The sequence below is a fragment of the Elephas maximus genome, chromosome 12, assembly GCF_024166365.1.
Source record: "Elephas maximus indicus isolate mEleMax1 chromosome 12, mEleMax1 primary haplotype, whole genome shotgun sequence".
NCBI lineage: Eukaryota > Metazoa > Chordata > Mammalia > Proboscidea > Elephantidae > Elephas > Elephas maximus.
The window spans coordinates 43,067,684-43,086,614 of NC_064830.1; the positions used below are offsets into that span (position 1 = coordinate 43,067,684).

An 18,931-nucleotide genomic window follows, 5' to 3' on the forward strand; every position below is an offset into this window, starting at 1 on the left:
CCCTCGTGTCCTGCATTTGTCCGCTTCTCTCCACCTCTACTGCCACCTTGCTCATTGGAGCATCCCTCCCCTCCCCAACTCCTACAGCAGCCTCCTCGCCAGTCAGCCTACTTCCCAGCCCTTCCATCGCATTGCATGATCCAGACGGCAAAGTGATCTTTTCAGAACACAAAGCTGATCACATCACCCCTGAGAACACAGCCTCGAAGGCCCTCATGGTCTTGCCCTGTCTCCCCTCTACTTCATCTTACACCCTCTCCCCTTTCTCTCTCCACTCCAGCCACATGGCCTTCCTTCGGCTCCCTGGGTGCCCTGCCTGCCTGCGCCCTGAGTCTTCACACCTTCTCTCCCTCCACCACCCCAACCTGATGCGCTCCAGCTCATCCTTCCGCTCGGGCATCACATCCCAGGCTTAACCAGCCTCCTTTATGAGAGTTCCTCATAGGCCTGTGTTATTTCCCCTTAGAGCACTTATCTCTGTGCACAATCACACTCATAAGTGGGACTTCTGATTAACACCTGTCTGTCCAGAAGACTGTGAGGTCCTTAAGGGCAGGAACCAGGTGTTCATTCATTATGGCTTCCCCAATACCTGGCACAGATTCTGGTACATCCTAAATGTTCTTTAATAAACATCTGTTGCCTGAAGAAGGAGTTCCTGGAAAGAACTAGAAATGGAGACAGGGAAATCCTAAACCAAAAGCAACCCATCAAGGCTTAAAGAACAGCCTTACAGATGAGGCTCCATCCCCCAGGGCAGGAAGGACTGCCCGGGGGCCTAGGCAGCAGCTTGGCACCAGTTATAGTGGAATTCCAGGATCCTGGAAATCAACTGAGACCTGCCTCGTAGAGAGCACCATGTTTGGGAAGGGCTGGCTGGTAGACAGACCTTCCTCTTGCACATCTAGGATGGTGTCTTCTCCCTTTCTCCCCCTATATCACTCCACTCAGGTGCCCTTCCATCACCCCCACAAAGTGTCAGAGGACATATCCAAGGAAGCACTAAGGTAAGACAAGGAGGCCTGCAGAGTTCAAGAACCTGCCCTGGTCCTGAGCCCCATTCCAGAACAGCAGAGGATAGTGGAAAGGTTACCCAATTTGAAGTCAGAGACTAAGATTAGAATCCTGGATCTGCCACTGAAAAGCTGGGGATTGCGGGAGAGTCTTGAGCAGGTCATTTAATCTTCTTAAGCCTCAATTTTTTGACCTTCAAATGGGGATAAAAAAATTTCTTGAATATGATTGTTTGGAGGAGTAAATAAAACAATGGCTGCAAAGCAGGGCTTTGAACTGGTTGGAAATGATTCAGTCGTGGCCAATGAAGCAAAATGCGAACAGAACCGAATTTTTAAAATTTGGGTGAAACAGAATGATAAGTGGAACCCAAGTAAGTTGAAGCCCTGGACTCGGAAGAGGTGTAGTGAGCCCTTTCAGGAGCTTGATGTGGGAGACTGGATTACTGTCAGGACTGTGGAGAGCAATACACATTCAAAGCAGCATGGTCGGATACCATCTTTGAGTGGGGCACTGATGTTTTTGACTCTGCCGGTCAAGAAATTTGGTTGTTATGCAACGTGCACACTGCCCTTGTTTTCTAAGAGGGAGATTAAGTTCCTAGCAGAGCTTTGACCTGTAATTTTTCCCGTTCTGCTTATCGTTCCACTTCTCCCACATTTTAAAAATTCAGGTCCATTCTGGGTCCGCTTCTTCGGGCATGACTGCACCAGGAAGAACCAGTTTGAAGCCCTGATGCAAAGTGCCTCAGAAAGGGCTTTGTACATAGTGGAAGCATCATAAATATTTGTTGAATGATAAACGAATGATAGATATTATTTTCATAGTTTGGAAATCTTTTCTGGAATGCTCTCTACCCTGCATGAATATTAGATTTGGATCCATGCAATATAAGTTACGCCAATTAATCAATTTACTCATTCCTTCATACACACTTGGAAGGAAGACTTTCTGAAATTAAAATGCACATATGCAAAACAACCTGGCAGGGCCCTGGGAGGATCAAATGTGATAATGTATGAGAAAGCGCTGGGTAAACTGTGAAGCCCTATACAAATGCTAGTTGTCCTCATTACTAACATGTTTACAGCTTGGTTGGCCCTGAAATAGCTGGCTTAACCTGAAACAGAAAAGTGGGCCACTTTCCAGGTCTCCTGGCTGGGCCATAAAGTCCCCAGATGAAGAAGCTGGGGCTGGACAATGCACAGGCAACCCCCACCCTCATCCAACTCCCTGCTGGGTCTCCAACACTCCAAATCTAGGGCTTCTTCACTGCACTCCTCTCCCCAGTCCACGTTGTCACAACCAAATTTCCACCAAGTGAACCAAACTATGGCAGGTTCAGGGCATCTGCACTGGGGAAGGTTAATGGCTTTGAATGCCCATGAGGGCAACTGCTGCCCTGGAACGCCCAGGCCAAGGGCTACAAGCACAATGCCCTCAAAAGTTGCAGGTCATTTGAAAGAAAGCAGGCAGGTGCAGGCTGAGGCAAACCCAGGTGTACACCCAGCTTAAGGGAGGATGGCCATTGTCCTAATTCAGCACCGTTTGCTTTATGCAAGCCTGCTGTTGCCAGATCTAGCTTTGTTTTTTTCATGAGAAGCCCAAGCTCCAGATTTTTATGCAAAATTTCTTGATTTTTAAACTCTGGCAACTAAAATTTTTGAAATGTTTAAAACACTACGTAGGCCAAATAAAACATGTGCGCAGGCTGCATTCAGCCAGTAGGCTGCAAGGCACAGAGCCCTGGCAAGCAGACCTTGAGCTACCACCCCAGCCCACCCCTCCAGCTCCTCCTCTGGCCTGCTAGGCCCCAGGTCTAACACTCAGGGAATCCAGGCGAACCCAAAGAGGCTGCCCCTTGTGCCAAGGACTCACCCTCCTCCGCAGGGGCTCCTCGGCCATCCTTGGGGGTGCAGCAGCCATTCTCCACTGCCCGGGAAGCTTCAGACGGGGTCTGGGCTGTACCCTCTCCCTCTGCAGGGGCCCCGCCCTTCTGTCCCCCAGCGGGGCTCCCCTCCTCTGGCTGGGGCTCACTCCGTTTCTCCAAGTCCCCATTGGGTAACAGCTCTGAGGGGCCTGAGTCCTGGGCCATGGACAGGGACTTGGAGGGTACCGCAGGGTCCTTCGGCGTGTCACTGCTTTCCACCTGGAACGATGAAAGATACACGAGAGGAGGGTTAATTAGACCAAGTGGCCTGAGCCTCTTTTGAGTCACTGACCTCTCTGAAGTTCTAGTGAAAGTTATGTACCCTCTGTCCAGAGAACTGTGTTCACATCAACGCTCACGCAAGTAAATACATTCATAATACTGATCTCAATTTCAAGAGGTTCACAGGCCTGACCCCTGAAGTCAAAGGTTCTATGGACCCCAGCTTAAAAAATGGGAGAAAAGTCCAAGCAGGTTCGCCAGCCTGATCCCAAGCTCCAGCCCAGCCCAGCCCCACACACTGAGGTTGCACTCAGTTTCCCAGCCTTCTCTGCCTCCCAGAATGCTGCCCCTATTCAAACACAAATATTCCTCATGTTATCCACAGTTCAAATTGGGCCCCGCCTCAGAAGATTCTCAAGCTACCAGGTCAATTCTGCTAACCCCGGGATGGTTTGATTTCAGTGGTCAGAGCCCTCCTGGCTTTCCTCTTGGTCCCCTGAGGTTCAGGGTCAACATCAATTAAGTGGCAGAGTGGCGTGTGAACGTCAAAGGGTAGCCTCACCAAGAAGCATTCCTCTGGGCCTCAAAGCCTAGCCCAGCTCTTCCCCTCAGCTTTGGCCGCCACAGGTTCCCCCGGCTCTCAGCAGAGCCAAGGGCCCAGCAGGCAATTTGCACTCTCTACAGAAACTCCTTCCTAGCTCCTGCCCTCCATCCACCCCTCCAAAAGGAAATCTATGGCTTTATGCCCTCGGTCCCAAGAGCCTAAGAACTGAACTCGTTCAGGTTGCAGGTAATAAAAATAAAAATGATTAATCATAACCGTCTTTCATATGTGTCACTGCATGGTACGCAAAGCTCTTTTACACCCATCATCCCTTCAGAGCCTCTCAAGGTCTCTGGGATGCAGGTGAGGAAACAGAGGCTCTCAGAGAGCTATGTGATTTGCCAGCGGTCACCCAGGTTCTAAGGCCAGAGCAAGTGCAGGAGATTCCGATGCCCCTTGGGCTCTGCCGTGTGTGAGCACTTGGTCCTCAGCCTTCTGGAGGTAAGGAGCCAGGAAATCTCAGGAAGAATGTAAGTGTCCAGCTTGGTCCAAGAAAAGGCAAGAAGTTCCCCATGCTCACCAGCTCTGCCATACCCATGGGCACCAGGCTGCACTCGGCACACCCTCCCCTGCTGGCTCCATCTGTAGAATGCCTGCCTGTGCCGTATACGGGCAGGGACAGTATCATCTTGTCAAACAGTGCTGGCCCATGACCTCACCTAAGGCACTGCTCTGAGAGGGTGCCTCGGTTTCCCCACCTGTAAAACGAGATGACAAGGCTAGGCCAATAGGGGCTTTTTCCTTCTTTTTAAGTCTTCTCTCTTTTTTCATTTATAATAGTAAGACACATATAAAAATGCAAACAGCACAAAAGAATGGTACTAAAAAGTTACAGCTCCAGTTTCAATCTCTTACCCACAAAAACATTCCCCAAAAGTAAACCATTATTAACAGTTCAGCAAGTATCCTTCTAGACTTTTTTTCTATGCTTCTCAGATCGTGTGTAAGATACATGTACATACACATGTATTCATACACACATCAGATCCATTAAAAAAAATGGTATGCTCTTCACAGTACTCTGCAACGTGCTTTTTTCATTTAACAAGTGACGGTAGGCATCTCTCCATACCAGTGCATATGGGTCTGTCCTGTGTTATTTAGCAGTTGCTCAGCAGTCTATCTTATGGGTGTTCCCTAATTTATTCAGTTCTCTCATAGTGGGCATTTACACTGATTTGCTTTTTGTTGCATTTATCTTCCATGTTGCCATGAACACCTAGTATTTACAGCTCTGTGCACTTGCGTATTCGGCAGAATGGCGTTCCAGAAGTGGACTGGCTAGGTTAAAGGGCATGCCCATTACAGTGTGTGTAGATACTGCCAAACACCCCCCAAAAAGTTGTACCACTCATGTGCACACCTGTTTCCGCGGCCCCTCCCCTGCACAGCATGTCAATTGCCAAGGCTGCTTTCTGCTCTAAAGGTCTGAGCCCACTGCTATCTGGTAAAGAACCTCTCAGAGAAGGCAAAGAGGGATGAGGGCCTTGGAAAAAAGCAGAGCCAAACTGGAGTCCTCTCAGATATGCTGTCCTTCTGGGATGAGGCTCTGGGTGCACAGAGTGGCCTGAGGGGGAGCAGAAGGAACTCCAGGGCCTTGCCAAGATGCTTCTTCCAGGCTGTACAGGCAGCCAGGGCAGCCCTGCTTCCAGGAGGGAGAACCTCCCCTGGAAGCGGCACACGTGTGCTCCTCAGCAGTTGGGGGTGGGGGACTGCAACAAGAGAAAGAATAGGCCTCTGGTGGAAGCAAGGGGTCCTCCACTAGGCTTGGGCACCAAGGGCCAACACAGCATAGCCAGGGGGCCAAGCACAGGAAAGGTGGAACACCCCCTGATTATCTTCTCAGCTACTGTTCCCTTATGCCGACCGCATATCCTCTCCAGGATTCGCAAAGGTCTCTCCTGCTGCCTCACTTAAGCAAAGTCACACCCCCTACCTAGAAAGTTCTTCCCTGACGTAAATCCTCTCAGTCCTCAAGGCTCAGTATGAGAGAGAGAGACTACCCATGTAGCCTGGAAAGTGGGGAGAGCTCCTGTCCCCACAGCCACTCCCATGCCAAATATCACCAAGCCCCAAACATGGCACAGGCCTACCAGGGAGTGGGGGAACCCAGCCCAGCCAACTTAGGCTGAGAAATTCTGGTCAAAGCCAGTCTCTTACCATGGCCGTGTCCTTCTCCTCTCCTCTAGCCACTTGCTGCCACACAGACACTTAAAGTCGGGGCAGGCTCTGAGCCCCACAGTGCCTGCTCCCAGCCCCACGAAGCTGCTCGAGACAACTCCACTGTCACTCACTTCCTGCCGGGGGACCACAAAGGCTCCTCTCACCCTGGGACTCATTTCCTGTTGACTGCCAACTCCAGAGCATAGAGACCTGGGAGTGCCTGCTCTGAGGTCCAAAATAACCCCAGGGTCCCCACTAACCCAGTAATTCAAGGACACTGACTTAGCACCCTGCCCCAGCCCTGCCCTGGAAGATCTCAGTCTAGAGCAGCATCAGACACACCAAAGCCCTGTAGGAGCCGGATTTGCTCGGTGGATGAAGGTGTGGGGGTCTTCTGCACAGCTCTGGAATTAGCTCGGTGAGCTGAAATCTCCCCTGATCCCGCCAGCCTATGCCCCCTCTCTTGCCACAATCCTACCCCTTGTTGCCCTCCCTCTCTGATTCTGGTTGAGCCCTGAGTCAAAGCTCTGGGATTAGGGGAAGCAGATGACTCCTGCCAAGGCTAACCCTGGTCCACCTTGCCCATCAACAATTTGCCTCCTGAGGCTTCCTAGACATATCCAAACAACTCGTGGGATTGGTTCATTGGGTTAAAAGGCTCGGGACTGTAGTCTCTGAGGACAACTTACTCAGCTGGCAAAACATTGTTCACAACAATAATGTTCTACATCCTAGTTTGGTGAGTAGCATCTGGGATCTTCAAGGCTTGCCAGCAGCCATCTAAGATACAACTATTGGTCTCTACTCGTATGGAGCAAGGAGAATGAAGGAAATCACAGGCTCAAAGAAGAAAGAAGTCCACAGAACTAATAGCCCACAGGAATCACAACCTCTTCTAACCTGAAACCAGAAGAACTAGATGATGCCCGGCTACCACTACCAACCATTCTGACTACGGACACAATAGGAAGTCCTGGATAGAAAGGGAGAAAAATGTACAACAAAACTCAAATTCCTAAAAAAGGCCTATAGACCAATAGAGACTAGAGGAACCCCAGTACCTATCACCCTAAAATACCCTTTGAACTTGGAAATGAAGCTATTTCTGTAAGTCACCTATCAGCCAAATACTAGATTGGCTGAATAAACAATATCACCCGTGAGTAATGTGCTCCCTTAAGCAATTGACTGTATGAGACCAAATGGTCAACATTCACCCAAAAGCGAAGATGAAAAGCCAAGGAGGGGAAGGGAAGCTAGATCAATGGAAACAGAACAAATAGAATGGAAATAAAGAGAATGCTGACACATGTAAAAATTGTAACCAAGGGCACGGAACAATTTGTACAAACATTGTTAAAGGGAATCTAATTTGCTGTGTAAACTTTCACTCAAAACACAATAAAACATTATTTAAAAAAAAATTGTATACCTGTAAAAATTTGAAAAAGAAAAAAGAATGTGCCTTCTCAGCTATGTAGCAGCCCCTTACTGGGCCTCTTTCTGGGGCCCTGGGTAACCGGGCAGGTCAAATTCACCTGCAGAAAACCTCTGTGAGAAAGGGAGCAAGAAGGTCTGTAGGTAAATGGCCTGGAACAACTCTTGGGAGGAGCTGGGTGCTCAATAAAAGGGTCATCTTAGTTGAGAAGAACAACACAAACCAAGGCCTGGAAGCCGACTGGGAAAGGATACACTCAGCCAATAAAAGAAACCAAATCTATTGCCAAAACTGGGTGGACTTGAACTGCCAACCTTTCAGTTAGTAGCATAGTGTAAACTCTTTGCACCACTCAGGGACGTACACCCAGCCAGGCCTGCACTATTCTCTACTCCCCACCCCCCAGGCCCTCCTTTCACCTCTGTCTTCTTCTCTCCTTCCCCCTGTCAACACTAGCTTGTTGACTCCTTGAAGGCAGGGACTTTGCTTTATCCAACAAAGACAGCATGGAGTCAGGCACCTGGCAGGAGCTCCTGCTGAAGGCTAAGGTGAGGGTGAGAGCATCCTGCTCACAGGCTTAGAGAGAGTTTCAGCTTTGTTGCCACGTCAGATATAACTGTTAAATATTCTGGGTTGGTTTGTTTGTTTGCCTTTATGTTTATACTTGCCTTGAACTCTTGGAGACACAGCACACCCAGGTCACTCACTTCACCCCGACCTGCCCATCTCTGAAGGGTGGGGCAGGGAGCAGCGGAAGCCCTCGGCCTTCTTAGAAGGTACCAACAGCAGTTGCAGCCCAAAGTGACAATTTCACCTTCTGCTTCTCACCAGAGGGGCTGGCGGGGGGGAGGGATGGCAGAATGGGGATTATGGCAGTGAGCACCCCTGCTTCTCCTCCCCTGGGAATGGGGGCTTGGGGGGGGGGAAGGACAGGGAACAGGTAACTAAAGGGTCATGACGCTAGTGTCATCCCAAGTTTTGACACAAGGTAAAGCTTGATCCTGTCATCCACTGCTCAACACCCCATCCAGGAGGCCTCCCTCACTCCAGGTCTACAAACCTGGCCACCACCTCCTGGGGTCCCTCAGAGTATGCTGACCTTCCCTTCCTTCCAGGCCAGAACCCTCCACCCTGGGACAATAGCCTCTTGTTTCTCTGTTTTCTACCACCCCTAATCAGGCCTCTCCTGTGGGAGCTTATTCTGAACAGACTAAGGCAGTCGTTCTTAACTGGGCACCATTTTGCCCCACCCTCACCCTCCAGAGGACATTTGGCCACGTGTCTGGACACATTTTTGGTTGTCACATGGGGATGGCAGGGGTGCTGCTGGCATTTAGCGGGTAGAGGGCAGGGATGCTGCTAAATATCCTACAAGGCACAGGTCAGCCCCACAACAAAGAATTATGGAGCCCAAAATAATGCTGAGGTTGAGAAACCCTGGGCTGAGGGTAGGGGCACTGACCAGGGACTGCCTTTTTCCAAAATGGTGAACATTTAACAACTTGTCTGTCTCTCTCTGTCACACACACACACACACACACACACACACACGGAGGAACCTGTGCTAGCTCCCTGGTCTTTGGTGCCCTTACTCCCACCCCTCAGCTCCAAAGACCCTGTGTAGTTGGCAGGTATGGACAGCTGCAGCCCAGCCTCGCCCTGAAGGATGGGGGTAAAGTTCACTCCAGCATTTGCTCCCCCTCATCCCTAACCAGTGCATCCACATTTGTTTACAAGGCGCTTTCACACACTTTCACAGCTCTCATCTGACTATCTAATTGTTTACTCTGTGTCTCCCTCTTAGACTGTGAGCTTTGCCTTATTTGTCTTTTTATTTCTTTCCCTTCCAAATCGTTCCAGCAAAGGGCCTGGCATCAATATGCTTGTAAAATTAATAAATGTAATTATCACAATCATCCCGAGGTAGGAAGTGTTATTCTCACTTTTCAGATGAAAAATGCTCCAAGGCTTACCTCAGGTCACACATTTGCTAAGTGGTGAAGCTTCCAGGATGACCCAGGTACCGGAGAGGCATTTGTAAACACACCCTCCTCTGGGCTGAGTCTCAGGAAAAGCCCAGCCTCCCAAATCTCAAGGGTTCCAAGAAGGAAGAAGCTTTGATATCCTAGAAAGGGCCAGGGAAAGGCTGCTGGTGGCTTCCTTGGCAGCATCCACCCCAAACAAAAGCTAGAGGCAAAGCAAGAAGGAACCCTCTGCAGTGAACCTGTCAAAATGGAAAGCACTTCCCCAACCCCAACCGCCTGTCACCTTGTCCTTCTCCTTTGCTCAAAGTCTGGAGTAGACACCAGAACTACTGGTACCTCCTTCACCCAAAGTGGGGACATATCTGGGGCAGGGGGAGCAAAGTGCTGGGGATCCAAATTGGGATGGGTGATTTTTTAAGAGTTGCTTTATTATAGTTATGATGTTGCGTACGCGCGCGCACGCGCGCACACACACACACACACACACCCCTGGAACACAAGAGGTGAGGAAAACAATACAAGGCAGATGGGGCCCTAGGATCTGGAAGTGCAGGAGCCCATTCACTCACTGGGGCAGCAGGAGCCGGGCCACAGGGAGCACCACTCAGGGGGCGCAGGGCCGTCCCACGGCCTTTTTCCAGCCGCCTTACTCCCTCCTCCGCACCTCGGTTCTGATCCTCACCAAACCTCCCACCTTCCCGAGTGGAGGGGCCCCGGGTGCCGTCCTCCCCGACTGTAAGTGCCTGGATATCTGGCCACTGTTGCCCTCCATGCCGAGGCTGGGGGCTGTGGCTGAGAACCGCCGGCCGTTTTCCGCAGACCCCAGGGCAGTACGAGGCCAGGCGGCGGGGCGACGGCGGGGCGGGCGCGGCTAAGGTGGGCGCTGGGCGCCGCCTCCCGGCCTCTGGCCTGGTCCACACCTGCCCTGGGCACCCGCCTCTCCCCGGCCTCCTCCGCCCCGTCCCCCGGCCACTCCCCTTCCCCTCCGCGGCCTCACCTCACTCACCCGGGCTGCCCGCCCCGGCCCCTCTGCTCCGCGCCAGGCGGGTGGCTGCGGCCCGGGCGTCAGGGCCTCGGGCCCGGGCCTGCCATTGTGCAGAGCGCGGCTCCGCGGGCTCAGCGCCGTGCCATCCGGGCACCCGGGCGTCCGGCCAGCCACGGCCTCTCGATTAAAGACACACAGGCACACGATCACACGCGCACACACATAAGGGGCGCGCCACAGGCCCGCAGACACCCGACTGCCGCCACGCACGACAGAGGACAGAGATGCGCATGGACGCAGAGCGGTGTAAACAAAACACAGAGAGAAGTCCCCTCCACTCACACCCGCCGCTCAGCCGGCCCAGATCCTCGGCTCCTGCGAGCCCATCGGCCCCCCACCCAGTCCTGGATTTTTCCAGGTTGACTCTGGTTTCAGGAAACTGCCGCATGTCCACGTAAGCAGGGCAGCTCTGCCTCGGAAGGGCTGGCACTGGGCCAGTGCTCCCTCACTAGCTCCTCTGCCTCAGCCCTTCCTCACTGCCCCCTTCTGCTGGTGGTACTCCCTTGGAGAGCTCTGGTTGCAGCCAGAGGTGGCCTTGAGGAAGTAGAGGTCTGCATACCCCGTTCCCCACCCCCAGAGGTCCCCAAAGGCCTCCCTGCTCAACTCTCCCGAGGTGAATAGAGACAGGTGCCCAAACTTTGGAAATAGGAATCTGATCCCTACAGATTTCCTTCTCTCCACTAGAGTGGCTAAAAGGGGCACCAGTGGGGTCAAGGGACAGTAGGGCCAGAGGCCAGACCCCAGCTTGGGCACCCACCTCTCAGGTCCCACCACTTCCTTCACCAGTTATGGTGAGAGGTGCCTTTCCTCCTTCCTCCTCAGAGATCTTCCCCCCACCATGTGTTTGCAAGCATGTGTGAGTGTGTGCAAGCATGTGTGAGTGTGAGAGAGAGAGAGAGAGAGAAACTCAAGTGTGAGGAAAGAACTACTTCTGGGCACAGAGAAGCCTTGGAGGTCACCTGGTCCACGTCCCTGCTGGACTGTTGCAAACCATAGCAAATGGAGGCAAGAATGAACATGCCCAGGGAGTGGCCAGCCCACGTGGGGTTCCCTTTCCAACAGGGACACCTGTCCACCTGGAAGAGGGCCTGGCTGTCCTCCTTGAAGTCAACCTAAACGGATTTTGGAGTGAGCTGGAGACTCCCTTAAAAGAGCCATTACGTATAGAAAAGCTACGTATTTAAGTAAATCTCTTTTGAAGTTGTTTCTATTTTCAGCCTTTGCCATCCAGAGGGTGATAGGTTCGGTCAGAGGAGAACTCACCATGGAAAATGGCGCTTTCTTTCCTGTGCTTCATTTACCTTTTTGAAGTTTCTAATCAGCGCCGGCCTGTGCTGTGCGCATCCTGCCCCACCCGACACCATGGCACAGCTTTAATCGCATCCCCTCAGCCTTTGTCTCTCCAGACCGAACAGTCATAATCTCTTTAGTCTGTCCTCACTTGGCAGCCTCTTCTTCCCCTTGATCAATTTAACTGCCCTTCCCTGGAGCTCTTCCAGCTCAGTTACGTCTTTCTTGAGATGGCAGAACCAAAATGCCCAAATTTCTCTAGGTGGAGATGATGGAAGAAACCCAGTGTCAACAACTCTCCCTCAGAGGCGTGTGTCGGCATGTACCTGCTGTGGCTGGAGCAATACAGGTGCGACACCAGCTTTAGAAAAGCTCACTTACATAGCACCCAGAAGACTATGGAGGCCAAGACCTGTGGGAGTAGATGGCTTTTGCTGGAGGTGGCCCTAGAAGGTATGACTCTGGGAGTCACCCCTCAGGGAAGGGTGGAAATAAAGGGATTTTTGGAAAAATGGAGATTCTAAGACCTTCCTCAGATGCTCCTCCAATAAGACCAGCTATCTAAAGGTGGCCTCCGCAATGGCCCCTGCCAAACTTGTTCCCTTCCAGAAGTCTCAGTCTCAGATAACAGTTCTGACAATATCCCTGTCGCGCCCTCACTGGGGTTTCCCTCATCCCTAGTGGCCAGCACACAGGTCCCGCTAATTCTTTCTTCCCACTGCTGTCACCTAACATGCCCGCAGGGCAACTTGTGGTACCACCTGACCCCACCCGCCTTCCTATCTCCATGCATCTGTTTGCGCTCAACCTATCATGTTCACAGATACCAACTGCCCAAAACACGGATCCCATCACCCCATCCCCTTCTCGAACACCTTCCGGATAACTACAGTTCAACTGCCTGCAAACTGCCTTTCCAACCAAAATCAAAACCATTTTTAAATGAACCCTCCTCAGTCAAACCAATCTGCCCATTGTCCTTGCCTTCAGGCTTCCCCACAAAATGCCACACCCATTCAAGCATTCCTTCTTCCACATCTCTGCTCTGAAGGGCCTTTGTAGGAACACCTTTCGCTACCACCGCCCACCCCCCTACATTTTAAAAATGCAAGTTGCCAACGTCTAGTCAACTCCTGGTGATTCCATGTGAGTCAGGGTAGAGCTATGCTGCAAGGGTTATCAAGGACTGATTTTTTTCAAGATGGATAGTGCTTTCTTCCAAGGTGCCTCAGGATGGACTCGAATAGTCCACCTCTTCGTTAGCAGCTGAGACCATTAACTGTTTGCACCACACAGGGACTTTACTCTCCTTTTAAGGTCCAAGTCAAGCCCCAAATCCTCCAACATGTTTTCCCTGACTTCCCAGCCTCCTTTGAAGGCCTGAAACACTTGAGTCCAAACCACTGACCAGGCCCCTCTGTACTGGCTTCAGTTAGTGGGTATTGACGGGACTGATCAGGTGGGGAACGAGCAGGTGGAATCTGCAGTGAGCAGTTAAAAGAAAGCCTCTAACCTCATGAGATACATTACAGAACTGTTTCCTCACACCTTCAAAGACATGAGAAGACAGGAGGGCAAGCAACAATGCATGCTGACATGGGCTGACAGGAAGAAACGCCACCTCAAAGGCCCCAACCAGGGGCTGGAGCCCAGGAATGAGGGGCACTCTTTCAGGAAATGTGCATAGAAACAAGAGCCACAGGGTCACTGAGTCATGCTTCGATAGGTTGGGGCAGGAGGGAGCTTGGGCAAGAGGGGATCTGAGCTCTGTCTTAACTTGGAGTAGAATCAAAATGTCCTATTAGGTTGGCAAATTACCCAATGCTGCAAACTCCCAATATCTGAGTTAAACTGCGCCCAGCTGGATTAAGCTGTAGTAGAGCAATTCCTTGATTTATCCCAGTTTAGACCCCAAATCTTTGGCTCTGCAGCGGGGCAGTTCTGCCCTCTTGAACTCACTGGCTCCTGCCCTGTGTTGAAGGCTCGGCCTCCAATATGGAGTAGAGTAAGTAACATTGGCTCCAGCTCAGCTGAGCTCAGCGCCTGCTCCTGGCCCCCTCCTCCTCCCTCCCTTTCTGGGTTATTCTTAGCAAGAGGTGACCTCAGAATGCTCCCTCAGAGCAAAAGTAGCCCTGGAGGAAGTTGGCGGGTACAAATCTTCAATGAATAAATACATATTGCTGGTAAGCAGGGTATGGAGCCCCACAGAGCAGGGTACCCCCCAGGGTCTGGTGGGCAAGGGCAGAAACTGTCCCTCCTGGTGCTTTAGCTATCACCCCCACAAATGGCAAAGACAGTTGCAGGGTTGCCTGGGCTTGTTAGCAGGAGTGAACCAGCTTCGGACACCCTCACTTGCAATTCTGAAACTTCCTCGGGAGCTGGTGGACAGGAAGCTGCCCCTTTTCCCCTACCCAACACATACACTCACACCCACACTCTCCCGCTTCTGTCCTCTCCCCACCCCCATGGGCACTGGCCAGCCTGCAGGCCCCCGGGCTCAGGTGCCAGCTCCCTTCCTAGGCCCCGCCCAGGCCTGCAGCCGCTTCCTGTTTCCTGCTGCTGGGCGCTTAGGCTGCCGGGCTTAGTTCTTAGCCAGGCCCACCTCTCACTCCCCAGCCCCCCTGAAGCCTTTCCCTCTTTACACGTGGGGTTCCTGGTATGTGGTATTGGGTCAATCTCTCTCCTCAGATGCATTGTCTTTGTGCACTTTTTGGACCAGGTCTACACGTTTTTCCAAACAGCCCTGCGTTCCTATATCTACTGGGAGCCAGTTAGCCAGATGGTGGGTGAGGAGGAAAGAGGGCCACTGGCTTTGGACTCAGGAGGTGTGAAATTTATCCTCTCTGAACCTCAGTCTCTTCCTCGGAATGTCAGGGTGATAATGATAGCGGCCCCCACCTCTCACACAGGTTTGTCGTCAGCATTGGACGAGGTCATCATTGTGAAAGGCCTCTGTAGGCAACAGAGCGCTGCACAAAGACCAGCATCTATTCAGGTCCCTGTCCTCAGTGAGGTGGGCAGACAGGTGCAGTGTGGCTCCATGATTATGCAACGCAGGGTGGCATTAAGGTCAAAGTAGCAGGAGAGATAAGCTCTCCCCGTCTGCTCTTCAAACTATCTAGGGTGGAAGGCCAGGTTTTTAAGTTTCCAATCCATCAAGAATTGATACTTTTGTAAAATACAAAATCATGCAGTTTGATGTGGTGACAATGCCAAACTGATACCAAAGTGTTTAAATACTTATTCTCCTATTCCGTACTTAACACAGACAGGTGACAGTGTGCAGACCAGCGTGTCTCCAAGCAAGACCGGCAGGCTACGGCTGGTCCAAGCACTTGATCAGTGTGCTTGTATTTTTTTTCCCCCAGTAGGTCATTTTTATGAATTTTACAAACAGTTCATGAAGGGAGAGCCCGGTGTGGGCAACAATGCCTGAACTGGACTTTATTTTGCAGATGGGCTTTGAGAGGCTGTGGCACTGGGACAGGAAGGGAGAAGGGGAGGCTGTTCCAGGCTGGGGAAGGGGATAATTTTGGTGGAGAAATGTGCTTGGCACGTTCAGGACGCATCAAGCAGACAGTTTCCTATGATGAAGGAGGTGGGTGCTGAGCATTAGTGAGAGATGCAGAGCAGCAGAGGTCAGATGGCAAGGGGCTGGATCATCAGATGGAACATTCTAGACCTCGTCCCATAAGAAATGGAGTGCCTGGCGATTCCTGAATGGAGATATGCCATGCATTGTCTTTATTGTAATTATGTGTGGACTCCTTTCTGTAGCACGCTGGATTGAAAGATCAGCCTTACTCATGTGTGTGGCTCCTGCACAAGGTAGGGGTTCAGTGAGTGGAAAGTGTTGGTTGCTAAGGAGAGGAAGGCAGGGGGAGCTTTAGAAAGCATGCTGCCTGGGCAGACTGGGCAGGGTGGAGTCTGGCTGGGGTGAGAGTGCAGCCGTGTCACTCAATGCGGCAGCAGGAGTGCGCAGAAGGCACCCAGGGGAGACACCTACCGAAGGCAAAGATCAACAGCCCTCGGGAGCAAAAGGAGAAGTGAGCCACAGACTGCTCAGTCTCGAGGCTGGGGGGAGGTGAGGATGCTAGTGGATATGCTTTGTCCCTTCCTCTCCAGTGTGGTATGTGCAACATTTGCACAGATCAGGACCCCAGCCTTCAGCCAGGCTTTCTTCTCTCGCCTCCAGCACTTTCCCATGGGCACACCTGTCAGGATCTAGCCAAGCCCCCTCCCCTTTCCAGGCTTAGCTGGATGACACACTCAGCTGCTTTAAACCTCCCTCAGAAATCCATTCCCAGGGCTATGGTGCAACTGGTCTCAGAGAAGCTCTCCCTGCTGCAGTCCTCTGCGGGGAGGGGAGGCGGCCAGGCCAAGCACCTGCCCCACAAGTGCTGAGGGCCATGAGTCACACCAGATGGCTTGTGGGCCAGGGACCCTGGCAGCAGCAGGAATTTCCCCAGCATGGGCTCCCTTGGGGGTCTGGGGCCTGCTGCCCAGGAAGGGCCGTGCTGCCTGTTTTTCTCTGGGGTCAGTCTTTCTCTGCTCCCCCCAGCGCACAGAGCATCCCTTTTGGAACAGCTGCCTCAGGCTGGTACCTCCCCAGTCAGCTTTGCCCTCCCCATACTCTTTCTTGAGTGTCCAGGTGGCTGCAGATGCCACCTAGGACATGGCTGAACCACATCCAGACTGACCTACACATGACGTGCAGCTCCCTCGTTGGGGCTGCTGAAGGCCAATGCTAGGCCCTGACTCCAAAGGCCTGCACCCACCTTGCGAACACTGACCCTTGCAGACACTGGCCCTTGTAGACACTGTGCCTTGCAGACACTGGCCCTGCAGACACTGGCCCTTGTGAACACTGGCCCTTGTGAACACTGCCCCCTGCAGACACTGCCCCTTGTAGACACTGCCCCTTGTAGACACTGGCCTCACAGACACTGGCCCCTGTAGCTAAGCAGGCTTATTACACTGCCAACCCTGCATATTTGAACTCCTTTGCTTTCAAAGCACCCTGGGAGGCGGAGAGGCCAGGTACTGCAAGCAGCCATATTTTGAAGCTGAAGCTCAGAGAGGTTAAGTTACTTGCTCAAGGTCACACAGCTGGGAAGCAGCAAATCCAGGTGCTCTTTCCTGTGAGACCAAACTGAGGGTGCTGTGCTTCTGAATGGGACAATTTTGGCCCGGGTAAGGATGGGGACCAACCTTTGCTGAGAGCCAGGCTCTTTGGTGCTTGAACTAACTCATTTAATTTTCACAGAGGCCTAGGAAGAACACATCCTTAGCATCTGTTTTTCAGAGGAGGAAACTGAGGTTCAGGCAGTGACCTGTTCACAGCCACACTGGGGGGTCAATAGTGGAGTTAGGGCTTGAACCCAGGTTTGTGGGACTCCAAAGGGGTGGTTTTCCTTTGGCACTAGCCTCTGTTCCAGGCTGGGGGATGCATGCCTCACTGAGCCTTCTCGACCCACTTGGCTGTGCCCCTCCTCGCTCTCATTTGTTCATCTCTGGACACATTTCCATATGCCTGTCCCTAATTTCCCTGTACCCTCTGACCCATCAGAGATGGTCCTTTCCTCCGACTCCAGAGACTCCCAAAGACAAATCAAAGGCTTTATTTGCTGTGGAGGTGATCAGAGGAAGGGCGAGTTTGCTCTCCAGAACATGGGAAGCCCAAGCCGAGGAGGGTGAGGTCACGTGTGCAGATGCACACTTACCCGTGGGCTCTGACCCCAGCCTGCTCCCCCCCCAAAACTTTGGGCTGCATGTGCCCCTCTGCCTTCTCCCCCAAGGTGCCGCCATGGCAAGAAGAGTGGAGGGCACCCTAGGAACCAGGAAGTACGGCCTGGATAGCCTGATGCAAGCTGGAAATTCCTTTGAAATCCCTGGTCTCATCTTTCAAATTCATGTGAATTTTTCAGTCCAAGCCATAAAATATCCACGTTTGCTTTAATATTAAAACGTTTAAAATTACTTACCCAGTTCAACTGCTTAGCTTCTACCCCCTCCTCTTCCTCCAAATCTTCCAGTGACATCGGCAGGGCCACACTTCAGGACCCAGCAGGTCCCCGAACCCCCCTTCCTCCTCCCAGAACCCAGCTCACCTCTGGCTGGGACAACTCCCAGCCACCCCTTTTCACTTCAGCCACCATTCACCCCAAGTCGCTACCCCAAGGGAGAAAATCTCAGGCTCCCTGCTCTGCGGAGAACATTTCCCTGAAGGGCTGACTCACAAATCTGGAGCCCCTGGCTCCCCTCACCTTCTTGCTCCAAGGTTACCCTTCTCAGCTAGAAGGGGCCAAAAGAAAGGAACCAGCTGTCTTTGGTGCTGGGAAATAATGATTGCTTTGTCCCTGCATTTAAGGCAGAAGGGAGGCCAGCTCTTGTGGCCCATAGGCCTTGTCCTCCAGAGCTCTCATCTTAGGCAACCCCAGAGAGCACCCCCAGACCTAAGAAGCAGCGGTACCCAGAAACCTGGGGCTTGCGGTCGGCCCTGAGGTCTACACTCCACAGGTCCTGGTTCTCTTCTCCTACAAGTGACTCAGCAGCCTGGTCTCTTCCCTGCTCAGTTTGATCAGACTCTCAGACCCCTTCCTCTAGGCTCCCCAGGTGGCAGCCGAGGCCCAGAGTGTGTGTGCAGATGGGGAGGGAGGAATGGGAAGTCTTCACAGACAGGCTACCAAATAAACCAGTTACCACGGAGCTGATTCTGACTCATGGCGACCCCATGTGTCAGAATAGAGCTGTGCTCCACAGGGTTCTCAATGGCTGGTTTTTTGGAAGTAGATCACCAGGACTTTCTTCCAAGGTGCCTCTGGGTAGACTTAAACCTCCACTCCTTTGGTTAGCAGCAGAGCACATGAGCTGTTTGTACCACCCAGGGCCTACAGACAGGCTAGGGAGATGGAAGTCCTACCCATCGAAGCCACTGACTCGGGACTCTCCCAGACTCCCCTGCTGTACATGCACAGGGAAGCTGGGGTCAAGGCCCAGCCCCACGGCTCACCAGTGCAAGACCCCTGCCCTCTTGGGACCACCAGTTCTTGATGCAGAAAATAGGGAAGTTGTGGGGGTGCCTGCTGGGTTCAACGGAGCTCTGGAGCCAAAGTGGTGCACCCCATCACCTCATCTTAATGCCCTGGGCCACGGCCTTCCTTGCCACGAGGTCCCTGCAGGAGGACTGTAGGCAGCAGTGATGTGTGTGTTGCAGGGGAGGGTTGTGACGACACAACAC

At 52.3% G+C, this 18,931-nt stretch overlaps 1 protein-coding gene across 14 annotated transcripts in view; it reads right to left on the minus strand.

The window, feature by feature from the left end:
- The window catches only part of DNMT3A (DNA methyltransferase 3 alpha), a 130,035-nt gene that overhangs the window by 57,430 nt on the left and 53,674 nt on the right, over positions 1 to 18,931 (minus strand). For 7 of the 14 annotated variants that reach the window (XM_049902559.1, XM_049902556.1, XM_049902555.1 and 4 more), the window contains one exon: positions 2,893 to 3,163. In XM_049902559.1, coding sequence (XP_049758516.1) covers positions 2,893 to 3,163 — 271 coding nt within the window. Of the gene's footprint in view, positions 1 to 2,892; positions 3,164 to 5,930; positions 7,791 to 8,039; positions 8,208 to 9,344; positions 9,559 to 10,353; positions 10,922 to 11,158; positions 18,929 to 18,931 lie in introns of those variants that run through there. The other 7 variants (XM_049902568.1, XM_049902564.1, XM_049902562.1 and 4 more) reach the window with 6 other exon arrangements.